The sequence below is a fragment of the Rhincodon typus genome, chromosome 1, assembly GCF_021869965.1.
Source record: "Rhincodon typus isolate 14 chromosome 1, sRhiTyp1.1, whole genome shotgun sequence".
Classification (NCBI taxonomy): domain Eukaryota; kingdom Metazoa; phylum Chordata; class Chondrichthyes; order Orectolobiformes; family Rhincodontidae; genus Rhincodon; species Rhincodon typus.
The window spans coordinates 21,193,581-21,206,072 of record NC_063332.1 but is presented as its reverse complement, the minus strand read 5'-3'; the positions used below and the strand labels follow the sequence as shown (position 1 = coordinate 21,206,072).

The following is a 12,492-nucleotide window of genomic DNA, read 5'->3' as shown; positions in this document are numbered from 1 at the left end:
CCCATGTCCCTCTGTTCCCTTTCTTCTCATTTATCAGCATCAGCTGAAATGCATCAATGCTATCTATCTTCAAGCATACTATGTGGTGACGAGCTTTGCGTCCTTGTCATTCCTGTAAAGCGTTTTGTCCAGAATTAATTATTTGGTCTGTTGGGTGACTATCATTAACTTGGGCCTCCCTTATTCATCACCCGTCACAAGTGGAAACTCTTTCTTATCGATGATATTAAGCCCTTTCACAATCCCCTTTCTAAACTCTTTATTTGACATAGACGTATGGTTAATTTTACTTGAGTTACTGAGTACTACTTTCACCTCCCAGTGGTGCCACAGAAATAACATCACCCACAAGGGATTTGAAAACGTAGATAAGGCAAAACAGTTTTCAGTAGAAGAACTAGAGGACGTGGGTTTATGGTAATTGGCAAAAGAACCAGAGGTAGCGTGAGGGTTTTTCATATGGACAGTGTGTTATTGAGATCGGCAGTGCACTGCCTGAAATGATAGCAGGAGCAGATTCAATACTCCTTTTTCAAGGGTATCTGGTAAACCTAGGGCCACGAGGAGTGAGATTAGATTAATTGATCAATATTGTTGATTTCAGTCAACGTGTATCTAATAACTTGTCATCTTTATTGCCAGGGAGATGCTGCAACTTTTTAAAACTAACAACAGGGTTCCTGGGTAAGTTGCTTCTGTTGATAATCATCTTTTCAGATTAGGGTCTTGTGGATCTGTTTGCAGATGACACAAAGATAAATGGAGGGGCAGGTAGTGTTGAGGAGGTGGGAGACTGCAGAAGTCCTAGGACAGGCTAGGAGAGTGGGCAAAGTGGCAGCTGGAATATAATATGGGAAAGTGAGAGGCTTAGAAACTATGGTAGGAAGAATAGAGATGTGGGATGTGGGCATCACTGGCTGGCCAGCATTTATTGCCCATCCTGAGTTAGCCCTTGGGAAGGTGGTGGTGAGCTGCCTTCTTGAACGACTGCAGTCCACATGCTATGGGTTGACCCACAATGCCATTTGAGAGGGAATTCCAGGATATTGACCCTGCGACAGTGAAGGAACCGTGATATATTTCCAAGTCAGCATGGTGACTAGTTTGAAGGGGAACTCGAAGAAGGTGGTGTTTCCATGTATCTGCTGCCCTTGTCCTTCTAGATTGAAGTGGTTGTGGTTTTGGATCTAGATAGTACACAGTGCAGATACTGACCATCCGTCATAAAGTGAATGGATACTTATGGATGTAGTGCTGCTTTATCCTAGATGTCCAGGCAAGTGGGGAGTATTCCATCGCACTTCTGACTTGTGCCTCGTAGATGGTGGACAGGCTTTGGGGAGTCAGGAGGTCAGTTACCTGCCGCAATATTCCTAGCCTTGACCTGTTCTTGTAGGCACTGTATTAATGTGTCAAATCCAGTTGAAATTTTGGTCAGTTGTAACCCCCAGGATGTCAGTAGTGGGGGATTCAGTGATGGTAACACCATTGAATGTCAAGGGGTAGCGGTTGGATTGTTTCTTATTGGTGATGGTCATAGCCTGGCATTTGTGTGGTGTGCATGTTACTTGCCACTTGTCAGCCCAAGCCAAAATAGAAATTGCTGGAAATGCTCAGCAGGTCTGACAGCATCTGTGGAGAGAAATCAGAGTTAATGTTTCGGGTCGAGTGATCTTTCCTCAGAACGGATCCATATCTTATCACATTTGAACACGGACTGCTTCAGTATCTGAGGAGTTGTGAATTGTGCTGAACATTGGGCAGTCATCGGCAAACATCTCCATTTCTAATGTTACAATGGAGGGAAGGTCATTGCAGCAGCTGAAGATGGTTAGGTCTAGGGCACTACCCTGAGGAATCCCTGCTGAGATGTCCTGGAGCTGAGATGACTGAGCTCCAGCAACCGCAACCATCTTCCTATGTGCCAGGTATAACTCCAGCCAATCGAGAGTTTGCCCCTGGTACCCATGATTCCAGTTTTGCTAGGGCTCCTTGATGCTACGCTGTCGAATACAGCCTTGATGTCAGGGGCTGTCACTCTCACCTCACCTCAGGTTTACAAAGAATGATCTAGGGATGAAGGGCTTGTCGTGTGAGGGGTGTTTGAGGAATCTGGGTCTGTACTTAATGTAGTTTAGAAGGATGAGAGGGGAAATACCGAGAGGCCTGGATATAATGGATATGGAGAAAATGTTTCCACTGGTAGGAGAGACTAGGACCCGAGGGCACAGCCTCAGTAAAGGGATGACCCTTTAGAACTGAGATGAGGAGGAATTTCTTTCGTCAGAGCATGATTAATCTGTGGAACTGACGGCTGTGGAGGCCAAGTTATTCTCTGTATTTAAGACAGAGGTAAGTACGTTCAAGGTTAGTAAGGGGACCAAAGGTTATGGGGAGAAGGCTGGAGAATGGAATTGAGAAATATGTCAGCCATGATTGAATGCAGACTTGAAGGGCTAAATGGCCTAATTCTGCTCCTATATCTTAGTAACTTCAAAGTAAAGGGTGGAAGATTGTTTGAAAGATTGCTTCGTATACTTTTGTAAGATTTTCTGAAGAATCTCAATATTGTTTTACTTTTATTCAGTAAAGAACTATTGGATGAGTTTTTGGATCATGCTAAGGAAAGCAATAACAAGACTCTGGCTATTGACTTGGTAAAACTGGCCGGGACATTCAGTTTGCCTGCAACATCAGAGCTGTTTGAGCGCGTAATGATTGAGTATCAACTGACGGATGAAGAGAAGTAAGCCTGTTTGCTTAGTTAATCTATAACCTGTGTTTAAACATAGGGCAGGGGCAGAAGTGTGTTTTATTTAGTTTGTGCAAATCCACACTGTCTTGTTGGAAATTATCATTGCCTGGCACATGTATGGTGCAAATGTTCCTTAGCATTTGTCAGCCCAATCCTGGATATTGTCCAGGTTTTGCTGCATTACTGCTTCAGTATCTGAGGAGTTGCAAATGGTGCTGAACATTGTGCTTTTATCTGTGAACATTTCCCATGGTGGAGGGAAGGTCATTGAAGCAGCTGAAATTATTTGGGCCTAGGATACTACCCCGACGAAGTCCTGGACCTGAGGTGACAGACTTCCAACAACTGTAATCATCTTGCTTGTGCTCCAACCAGTGCAGAGATTTCCCCTTGATTCCCATTGACATTAGTTTTACTACGGCTCCTTAATGCCATCTTCTCTCAAATTCTTTATTCCTTAGTGGGATGAGGGCGTTGCTGGCTAGGCAGCATTTATTGCCCATCCCTAATTGCCCAGAGGACAGTTAAGAGTCAACCACATTGCTGTGGGTTGGAGTCACGTGTAGGCCAGCCCAGGTAAGGATGGCAGTTTCCTTCCCTAAAGGACATTAGTAAACCAGATGGGTTTTTCCTGACAGTCGGGAATGGATTCATGGTCACCACTAGATTCTTAATTCCAGATTATGTGGCTCAGTGTTAAATTATTTTTAAGGCTTTTTTAGTGCACCTTGGCACATGTTATTATGCTCAATGACCAACAGAGTTCCACATAGCTCTGTTAGGGCCTCAATAATTCACGGTATTTATTAACAACTTGGACAATAGCAGAGAAAGTTATGTCTCCAAATTTGCTGATGACTCAAAAGTTAAGCTGCATTATGTAAAACAGATGATAGCGTAAAAATACAAGGGTTTTTTTCCTTTATTCATTAATGGGGCGAGGGTGTCGCTGGCTAGACAGCATTTATTGCCCATCCCTAATTACCCAGAGGGCAGTTAAGAGTCAACCACATTGCTGTGGATTGGAGTCACGTGTAGGCCAGACCAAGTAAGGATGGCAATTTCCTTCCCTAAAGGGCATTAGTGAACCAGGTGGGTGTTTGCTGACGATCAACAATGGATTCACGGTTACCATTAGATTCTTAATTCCAGATTTTTTTTTTGTTTAAACTGCATTCAAAATCCACCATCTGCTGTGGTGGGATTTGAACCCAGGTCCCCAGAATGTTACCTGGATTAACAGTCCAGCAATAATACCATTAGGCCATCACCTCTGTCAAATGTGGCCTTGACATCAAGGGCAGTTACTGTCACCTCCCCTCTGAAGATCACCTGTTTAGCCTATGTTTTGACCAAGGGTGTACTGAGGCCCGAAGCTGAGTCGTTCTGGTGGAACTGAAACAGTTTGTTAAAACTAAAGTATTCCAGCTCTGAAATTTGTTGCAAAGCAAACTTATGGATTTTGAAAAGTTTTCATGCTATTCTCTTTTGTTTCCAAACAAACAGAAAATCACTGGAAGAGTTGGATGCCACCAGCAGTGATAGTGACCGAGAATAATCTTCTGATGTTTGAGTCTTATCAAATGATCTTCTGTTGAATTTATGACTGCATAAGGATTGACCTGGGTATTTGTTCACTGACTTCTGCACTGGACTGAAGGAATCTTATGACTTTTATAGTTTTATCTGATGTAAGATTTAATAACATAACTACAAAATTATGTAAGTATATGGAATATTAAAATATGACAGATCTGAAATGGCCTCTTTCTTAGTTACTTGCATTGTGAAAACATTCTCATACCTCACCTGTTGATGGCATGGTTGAAAGTCCAGGATATTAAGATAGTGGGTTCTATGTAATTACCAACTTTTTCTTTACAGGCACATCAAATGAATGGAGCCATTGTAACACTGAAAACTATCCTCTGAAATTCAAATTCTCTAATGGTGGTGGCATCATTGTGATCAGAAGTTAAATTCATTGTATAAAATACAGAAATATAGGAGCAAAAATCGGCCATTTGAGCCCTCAAGAGTGCTGTTAGTGTTTATTTGTTATGTAATTCAATAACATACCAATATTCTTACCCAGGAGAATTTGGACATATGGTTCTCAAAGCTGTACACTGCTGGGCTATTCCTTCTGCTGTATTTGGGTCTTTTTATTGATTAATTGGCGATTTGATTACTGGATCAGTCAGCAGGTGCATTAGTGTTATATGTGATATGTATATAAGGAAGGTGGAGAGAAACTAGATAGACCTTGATCATGAGATGACAAGGTGTAGAGCTGGATGAACACAGCAGGCCAAGCAGCATCAGAGGAGCAGGAAAGCTGACATTTCGGGTCTGGACCCTTCTTCAGAAATGGGGGAGGGGAAGGGGATTCGGAAATAGAGAGGTGGGGGAGGCGGATGGAAGGTGGATAAAGGAGCAGATAGGTGGAGAGGAGACGGACAGGTCAAGGAGGCAGGGATGGAGCCAGTAAAGGTGAGTGTAGCTGGGGAGTTAGGATGGGGGTTGGTTAGTCAAGGGAAGACTGACAGATCAAGGAGGCGGGGATGAGGCTGCTAGGTAGGTAGGAGGTGGGGGTGGGGGGTTTGCCAGTGATGAGAGGAGCAGATAGGTATGAGAAAAGATGGACAGGTTCTCCCACCTATCTACAGAGAAGGTGCAGAGAAAGGTCAGCTCCAATATGAGAGATCCGTTCATAAGGCTGGTAACAGCGGGGAAGAAGCTGTTCTTAAATGGTCGAAGACTGCCTACTCTGCATCCCCCTCAAGTCAAGCTCTGAATTTCATGCCTCTTGTCAGCCCAAGTCTGGATCCAGGCATATGGACACAGACTGCTTCGTCTAAGGAGTGAGGTGCAAAATGGGAACTCATCCAATCATCCTAAGTCTATGAAAATGAGTCCAGGAAATGGCAACCTTTGGGACAGCATACATTTAAATTAGAATCATTGCAAGAGTTTTTTTATTCACACATGAGATGTGGGTGTTGCCGGCTAGCCAGAATTTTAACTGCCAATCCCCAGGTGCCCTTGAGAAGGTGGTGGTATGTTGTCATTCTTAAAGTGCTGCAGTCCATGTGCTGTAGACAGATCCACGATACCTTTTTTAGAGCGGGAATTTCAGTTACAGTGGTCTGTTGGATATAGGGTGGATTGTGTCAACTTGTGTTGGGCAATGGACATCTCCGTGTGTCAAGTGAATGCAATGCATAAAAGTAAGCCCTCAGCAGGGGCAGTATTAATGTATGATGTGCCCGTTCAATCAGTGGTCCATCTAAGAAATGGCCCTGAGCTAGTAAAGTCAAATAATCATGTTAATGGAATGAGGAGAAAATATATTTCAGTTGTGCATTATTCTACTTGTGTATGACTATTTGGCTGTGTGACTAATTAATTGCAATGAACTGTCTGGACTCCCATGAAGTCCTTTGCAAACCCTGAGCAGCAGCTACCCAAGAAGGAGTAATTCCACAGAAATGAGAAAACTATGTTGAAAACAGTTCATTCATACATCCAGAAGAATAACTAGGTAGTTGTTTAGTAACCTGCAGAAGAGTAGCCAGACCCTGACATACGACCTTGGAGTGGCCTTTTCTACTGGCTAGAAGCTAATTGTGACTTGGCTCATGGAAACCTGACACTGAGAATCGATGTCTGCAACACAACTGGCTTGAGGAGGATGTGACTTCCCACATTGAGAATTAACGGCTTTGTTCACCATGGCGGCAGCAACACCAGGATGAGACGGACACAGCTCCACTCCAGCCTGGGGTCTCCTGTCAAACAAGGAGCAGTTCCTCGGCTGACTTACCCTCGTCCAGACTTGTAGACTGGGCCAAGGTTCCAGTCCACAGCTAGAAAACATGACTGAGTGGAAACATTGGCAAAAGGGATAGGCGGCCGATCAGCAGCAGTGTCTGGGGGAGCACTGGATGGGCAAGAGGAGGGCCATCTTCTGGCCCAGCGACAAGGTGGCTTCCAGCAACCCTGCATAGCATTCTTGTCCCGGCTGCATCTTCAGGGTATTCTATCATTCCTTAATCAGCTTTCCCCTGGGCCTAGGAGCTGTTAACTGAACTATAATGAACTTTATACATAGTTTTACAGTTTTTTTTTTTATTAAGACAATTTCTGTCATTAACCATAGGTGCCATGGTGTGGCAACTTAAAACATTTCACTGTAACTTACATGTCAAAGTCCACATGACAATTAATTTCCTTTCTATTCTGTAAATTACCATTTCTATACCTTTCAGCCAGTAACTCCATGCACTGCTACAGACTATTGTTCATTCCATAGGCTTTAATAATGCACCTTCATCAGCATGAAAAGGAATGCAAGAAGCCATTTTACTCTTATTGTAGTGTGAGCAAATGACTGTAGCAGGGCAATAAAGAGCTGGCACTGCATGTTTGTATGCTGGAATTTAAAGCAATGAGCCAAATAAGAAAACAAGCACTTCAACATTCCCTGCTTCTGACTTTATGACAATGGGAAGGTCAATAAGGTACTGAAGACACTACCCTGAGGAGCATAAGGCTAAAAATATCAGGCTTCAGTAAACATTTGCATTCTTTGTGCTGGGCACATTTCCAACCTGACAATTTTACAAGGGTAGCTTGGTACAACACTTGGTTTTGTCCTGCCTTGACTTCAACTCCAATCATTTGCCACCTCTGGATTTTAAACATGTTTTCTAAGTTTCAACACAGTAACAGTGACTGTACAAGTAATTTACACACACACAACCAGAAGGCACTTGGTTCTTTAAATAATCCATCTGAGCAGACGATTTAACGTTTCATCTGAAAGACATCTTCAAAGATGCATTACAAAATAAAATGTGTCTTGTTTTTATTTGCTCGTTTGTGTAAGCTTTTGAAACTTCAACACTGATTCAAAAGGCACTATGTCAGGAATCTAGCAAATATTTTTTTATTTGATGTTTTAATTAACTATCTATACATTTATAGGAGGCTGGTTAGCTCAGGTGGCTAGACAGTTGATTTGCAATGCAAAGTAACAAGTGTGGATTCAATTCCTGCATCAGCTGACATGTGGTGACCCTCAGGTTAAACCACCGCCACCAGTCATCTCTCTAATGAGAGAACAGCCCAGTGGTCCAGTAGGACTATGGCGATTTTACCTTTTATATATTTATAATGTTTAAATCACTGAAGTTCTCAATGTGTTGTATAACTTTACACCTAGTGCCAAGTTAACAAGTGGATATTTGAGTGTAGTAAGCACTGTGTACCACAACACTTTTACATGTTATTGTTCGGTGAGTTTTGTGTACTGCAGAAATTACTGGGTTCTTGATTACCACGAAGATGGTCCAGAAATGGAAGGCTGCCAAGAATTGCAATGGGAACTGGCATTGGCAGTACATGATTATCACTGAGGCAGTTACCAGGGCCCTCTAAACAACAAACACAAGGAAGAGGCAGTTTGCTGTTATTGGCCCGCTCTGTCATTTGAGATAATGGCTGATCTGATTGTAACCACAAATCCACATGCATACCTACCCCATCCTATCTTTGGTTCTTTCATCCAAGTCACATATAAAATTGCAAACAGTTGAGATCCCAGCACAGATCACTGGCGTACCACTCATTACATCTTGACAACCTGTTTCCTGTTAGCCTGCCTATCAAGGCCAATAATGCCACTCCCAACACCATGAGCTTTTGTGCAACAACCTTTGTGGTACTTCATCAAATGCTTTCTGGAAATCTAGATACAGTACATCCACAAGTGCCCATTATCCACAGCACCTTACTTGCTCAAAGAATTCCTCATAATTTGATTAAATTTAATGTCCCTTTCGCAAACCATGATGACTTTGTCTTGAACTTCACAAGTTGCACTGCAGTAACTTTAATAGCAGCTTGTAACATTTTCCCTATGGTACGTGTTAAGCTAACTGGCCCATAGTTTCTTATCTTCTGTTTCCCTTTTGTATAAAGGAGGTTCTTTTTTGCTGTCTTCTATTAAAATAGGGATCTTTCCAGAATCTGGAAAATTTAAGACCAATGTATCAATATTTCGTTTGCCACATCATTTAAGACCCAAGGATGGAATCTGTCAGGACCAAGGCACTTAACAGCTTGCAAATCCAGCAATTCAGTAAGTTCTACTTCCATGGGGATTGTAATTTTCCCTGAGTTCTTCCAGCCATCCGTTTCCTGATTTCTTGATTTATCATTGCTTTTGGGATATTCCTTGCTCTTTTTTGTATCCTTTATAACTGAGGAGTGATGTGAAATACCTGCTCAATTCATCTGTCATCTCTTTATTGTCCATTATCAATTTTCCAATTTTTTTTATTGGACCAATGCTGACATTAACTCATTTTTAAAAAAATACTTTTAAAAAACTCCAAAAGGCTTTTATATTTTTGGATGGGTTTATCTTGTACTCTAATTTTTCTCATTAATTTTTTGTCAGTTTTTTCTGTTTTTATATTGTCCAATCTTCCAAACAATCTCCTGTCAAATTAAATATTAACAATTAGAAGCATTTTTTTTAAGCAATGTACTATTTTTAGCCTTTCTAGTTAACCATAAATGGCAGGTCTATTTTTTGAAATTGCTCTTACTCATTGGAATGTGTAGTCTGAAATATCCCCTCCAATGACTGCTTCTATATCTCAATTGACCTGTTCTTCAACCTAAAGGAGCTACCAAATTGAATCATTTCAGACATCTCTGCAATGACGTTCACCTGCCATTTATTTCACCCCTGGAGCCTGTTATAACCATCCTTTCTACTTACATTGTTTTTCCTTGTGTCGTCTTTTAATCTTTGAAATTATGCCCTGTATATCCAAATCCAGATTATTAATATGTACTGAAAACAGCAGAGTCCTCATGCCAATGAATTGATTTGATTTATTATTTCACATGTACCTAAGTACAGTGAGAAGTTTTGAGTGCAGTACAGGCAGATCATAACATACAAGGACATACAGATCATAGGGAGATTGAACAGAACAAGGCATTCAAAGTTAAAGCTGCACAGAAGGTGTACAAAAAGCAAGATCAACTTTAGATCTGCAATTTGAGAAGTCCATTCAACAGTCTAACAACAGTGGGTAAGAAGCTGTTCTTGAACCTATTGGTATGTGTGTTTTATCTTTTGTATCCTCTGCCTGACGGGAAGAGGTTGGTAGAGATTATAACCGGGGTGGAAGGAGTCTTTGGTGATGTTGGCTGCCTTTCAGCAGCAATGAGAAGTGTAGGTGGAGTCAATGGATGGGAGGTTGGCTTGTGTGATGGTCTGGGCTGTTTTCACAACTTTCTGTAGTTTTCTTATGGTCCTGGGCAGAGCAGTTGCTGTACCAAGCCATGATGCAGCCAGATAGAATGTTTTCTATGGTGCATCTGTAAAAGTTGGTGAGAGTCCTTATAGACATGCTGAATTTCCTTAGCCTCCTGAGGAAAAAGTGATGTTGTGCCTTTTTGACCGTCACATCAACAGGGGTGGTCCAGGACAGATTATTGGTGATCATCACTCCTAGGAACTTGACTCTCTTGATTATCCCCACCTCAGCTCTATTGGTGTAGATAGGGTATGTCCACCTCCTTGCTTCCTGAAGTCAATGATCAGCACTTTACTTTTGCTGACAGTGAGGGAGAGATTGTTATCTTTGCACCACATCACCAAGCATTCTATCTCCTTCCTGCATTTTGTCTTGTCATTGTTTGAATCTGTCCTACAATGGTGTTGTCATCAGTGAACTTGTAGGTGGAGTTTGGATGAAATTTGGCCACACAGTGCCTTGACACTGCAATTTCCTTCCAATCTGAAAAACAGTTGCTCAGCACCAAACTCAGGGACAGAAAACAGGGGAAATTAGGGAATAAAGGGAATTTATACGGTAGGAATTATGGCTAAGATACTAAATTACTGAATAAGCAGGTAGTTGATTTGCTGAAAAATTATAAAAAAGATGAATCATTAGAAAGGTTGGCTTTACTTCAGATATGAGATCGCCAGAATCAGATGAAATATATCTAAAGATTTAGAATTAAGTTTTATTGTCATATGTACTCAAGTATGGGGTACATGAGTACAATGAAAAGTGTACAATGTCACCACACACAGCACCATCTTAGATAAAATAAAACCTAGATACAAAATCTTACTTACAAAAATAGAAAAATAGATATAAGTTTAAAAAGTTCAGCACTACAGTCTTCCTTTGGTTTGATTTATTGTAGTCACATGTATTAGCTTTCATTAATAGAGGGATTGAGTTCAAGAGCCGTGAAGTTATGCTCCAGCTATACAAAAGCCTGGTTCAGCCACATCTGGAGTATTCTGTCTAGTTCTGGTCGCTTCATTACAGGAAAGATGTGGAAGCGTTGGAAAAGGTACAGAGGAGATTTACCAGGATGTTGCCTGGAATGGAGGGAAGGTCTTATGAGGAAAGGTTGAGAGATCTAGGGCATTTCTCTTCAGAACAACGAAGGACGAGAGGTGACTTGATAGAGGTGTACAAAATGATCAGAGGTATAGATAGAGTGGACAGCCAGAGACTTTTTCCTAGGGTGGAGGTAGCTATTATGAGGGGGCATAGTTTTAAAGTGAGTAGAGGTCGATTATAGGGGAGATGTCAGAGGTAGGTTCTTTACTCAGAGAGTGGTCGGGGCGTGGAATGCATTGCCGGAGAGGGTGGGGGAGTCGGCCTCATTAGGGGCATTTAAGCAGCTATTAGATAGGCATATGGATGATAGTGTAAGGTAAGGTTGGAGGTTAGATAGCCCTTAGGATTAGTGTAAAAGTTCAGCACAACATCGTGGGCCGAAAGGGCCTGTACTGTACTCTACTGTTCTATGTTCTATGTACCTAAGTACAGTGAAAAGCCTTGTTTTATGAACAGTACAGGCAGATCATAGGGTGCATAGACAGAGCGAGGCATACAGATTACAACTGCTCAAGAGGTGCACAAAGCAAGACCAACATTAGCAAGGTCAACATTATTTGAAGCTGAGCAGTCCATTCATCAGTCTAATAACTGTAGAGAAGAAGCTGTTCTTGAACCTGCTGGTGCATGTGTTCAAGCTCCTGTATCTTCTGCCTGACAGAAGAGGTTCTGGAGAGCATCACTGGGGTGAAATGGGTCTTTGATGTTGGCAGCCTTTCTGTGGCAACAATAAGTGTAAATGAAGTCTATGGATGGGAGGTTAGCTTCCATGATGGTCTGGGCTGTGCACACAACCTTCTGTAGTTTTGTCTGGTCCTGAGCAGAGCAGTTGCCATACCAGACTGTTATGCACCTGGACTGTATGCTTTCAATGGTGCACCTGAAAACATTGGTGAGGGTCCTTATGGACATGTTTAATTTCCTTAGCCTCCTGAGGAAGAGAAGCAGTTGTTGTGCCTTCTGTCACATTTATGTGGGAAGTCCAGGTCAGGTGGTCAGTTATCGTCACTCCTAGGCACTTGACGCTCTCAATCCTCTCCACCACAGCTCTGTTAATGTAAATGGGGACATGTCCTCCTCCTTTCTTCCTGAAGTCAATGATCAGTTCTTTTGTTTTGTCAACATTGAGAGAGAGGTTGTTATCATTGCACTATGACACCAAGCCCCCTATCTCTTTTCTGTATTCTTATTTATCATTGTTTGATATCCGTCATACCAAGGTGGAGTCGTCAGCAAACTTGTGGATGGCATTCTTTCAGAATTTAGGTATACAGTCATGGCTGTACAGGG

The 12,492-nt window shown here is 42.0% G+C and overlaps 1 protein-coding gene across 1 annotated transcript in view; it reads left to right on the top strand.

The window, feature by feature from the left end:
• Positions 1–4,515, top strand: part of ptcd3 (pentatricopeptide repeat domain 3) — a 292,712-nt gene extending 288,197 nt beyond the window's left edge. Inside the window, exons 11-13 of the mRNA XM_048598351.1 lie at positions 643–684; positions 2,588–2,746; positions 4,262–4,515. Coding sequence (XP_048454308.1) covers positions 643–684; positions 2,588–2,746; positions 4,262–4,313 — 253 coding nt within the window. The 3' untranslated portion in view covers positions 4,314–4,515. The remainder of the gene's footprint in view (positions 1–642; positions 685–2,587; positions 2,747–4,261) is intronic.
• Positions 4,516–12,492: the final 7,977 nt, after the last annotated feature.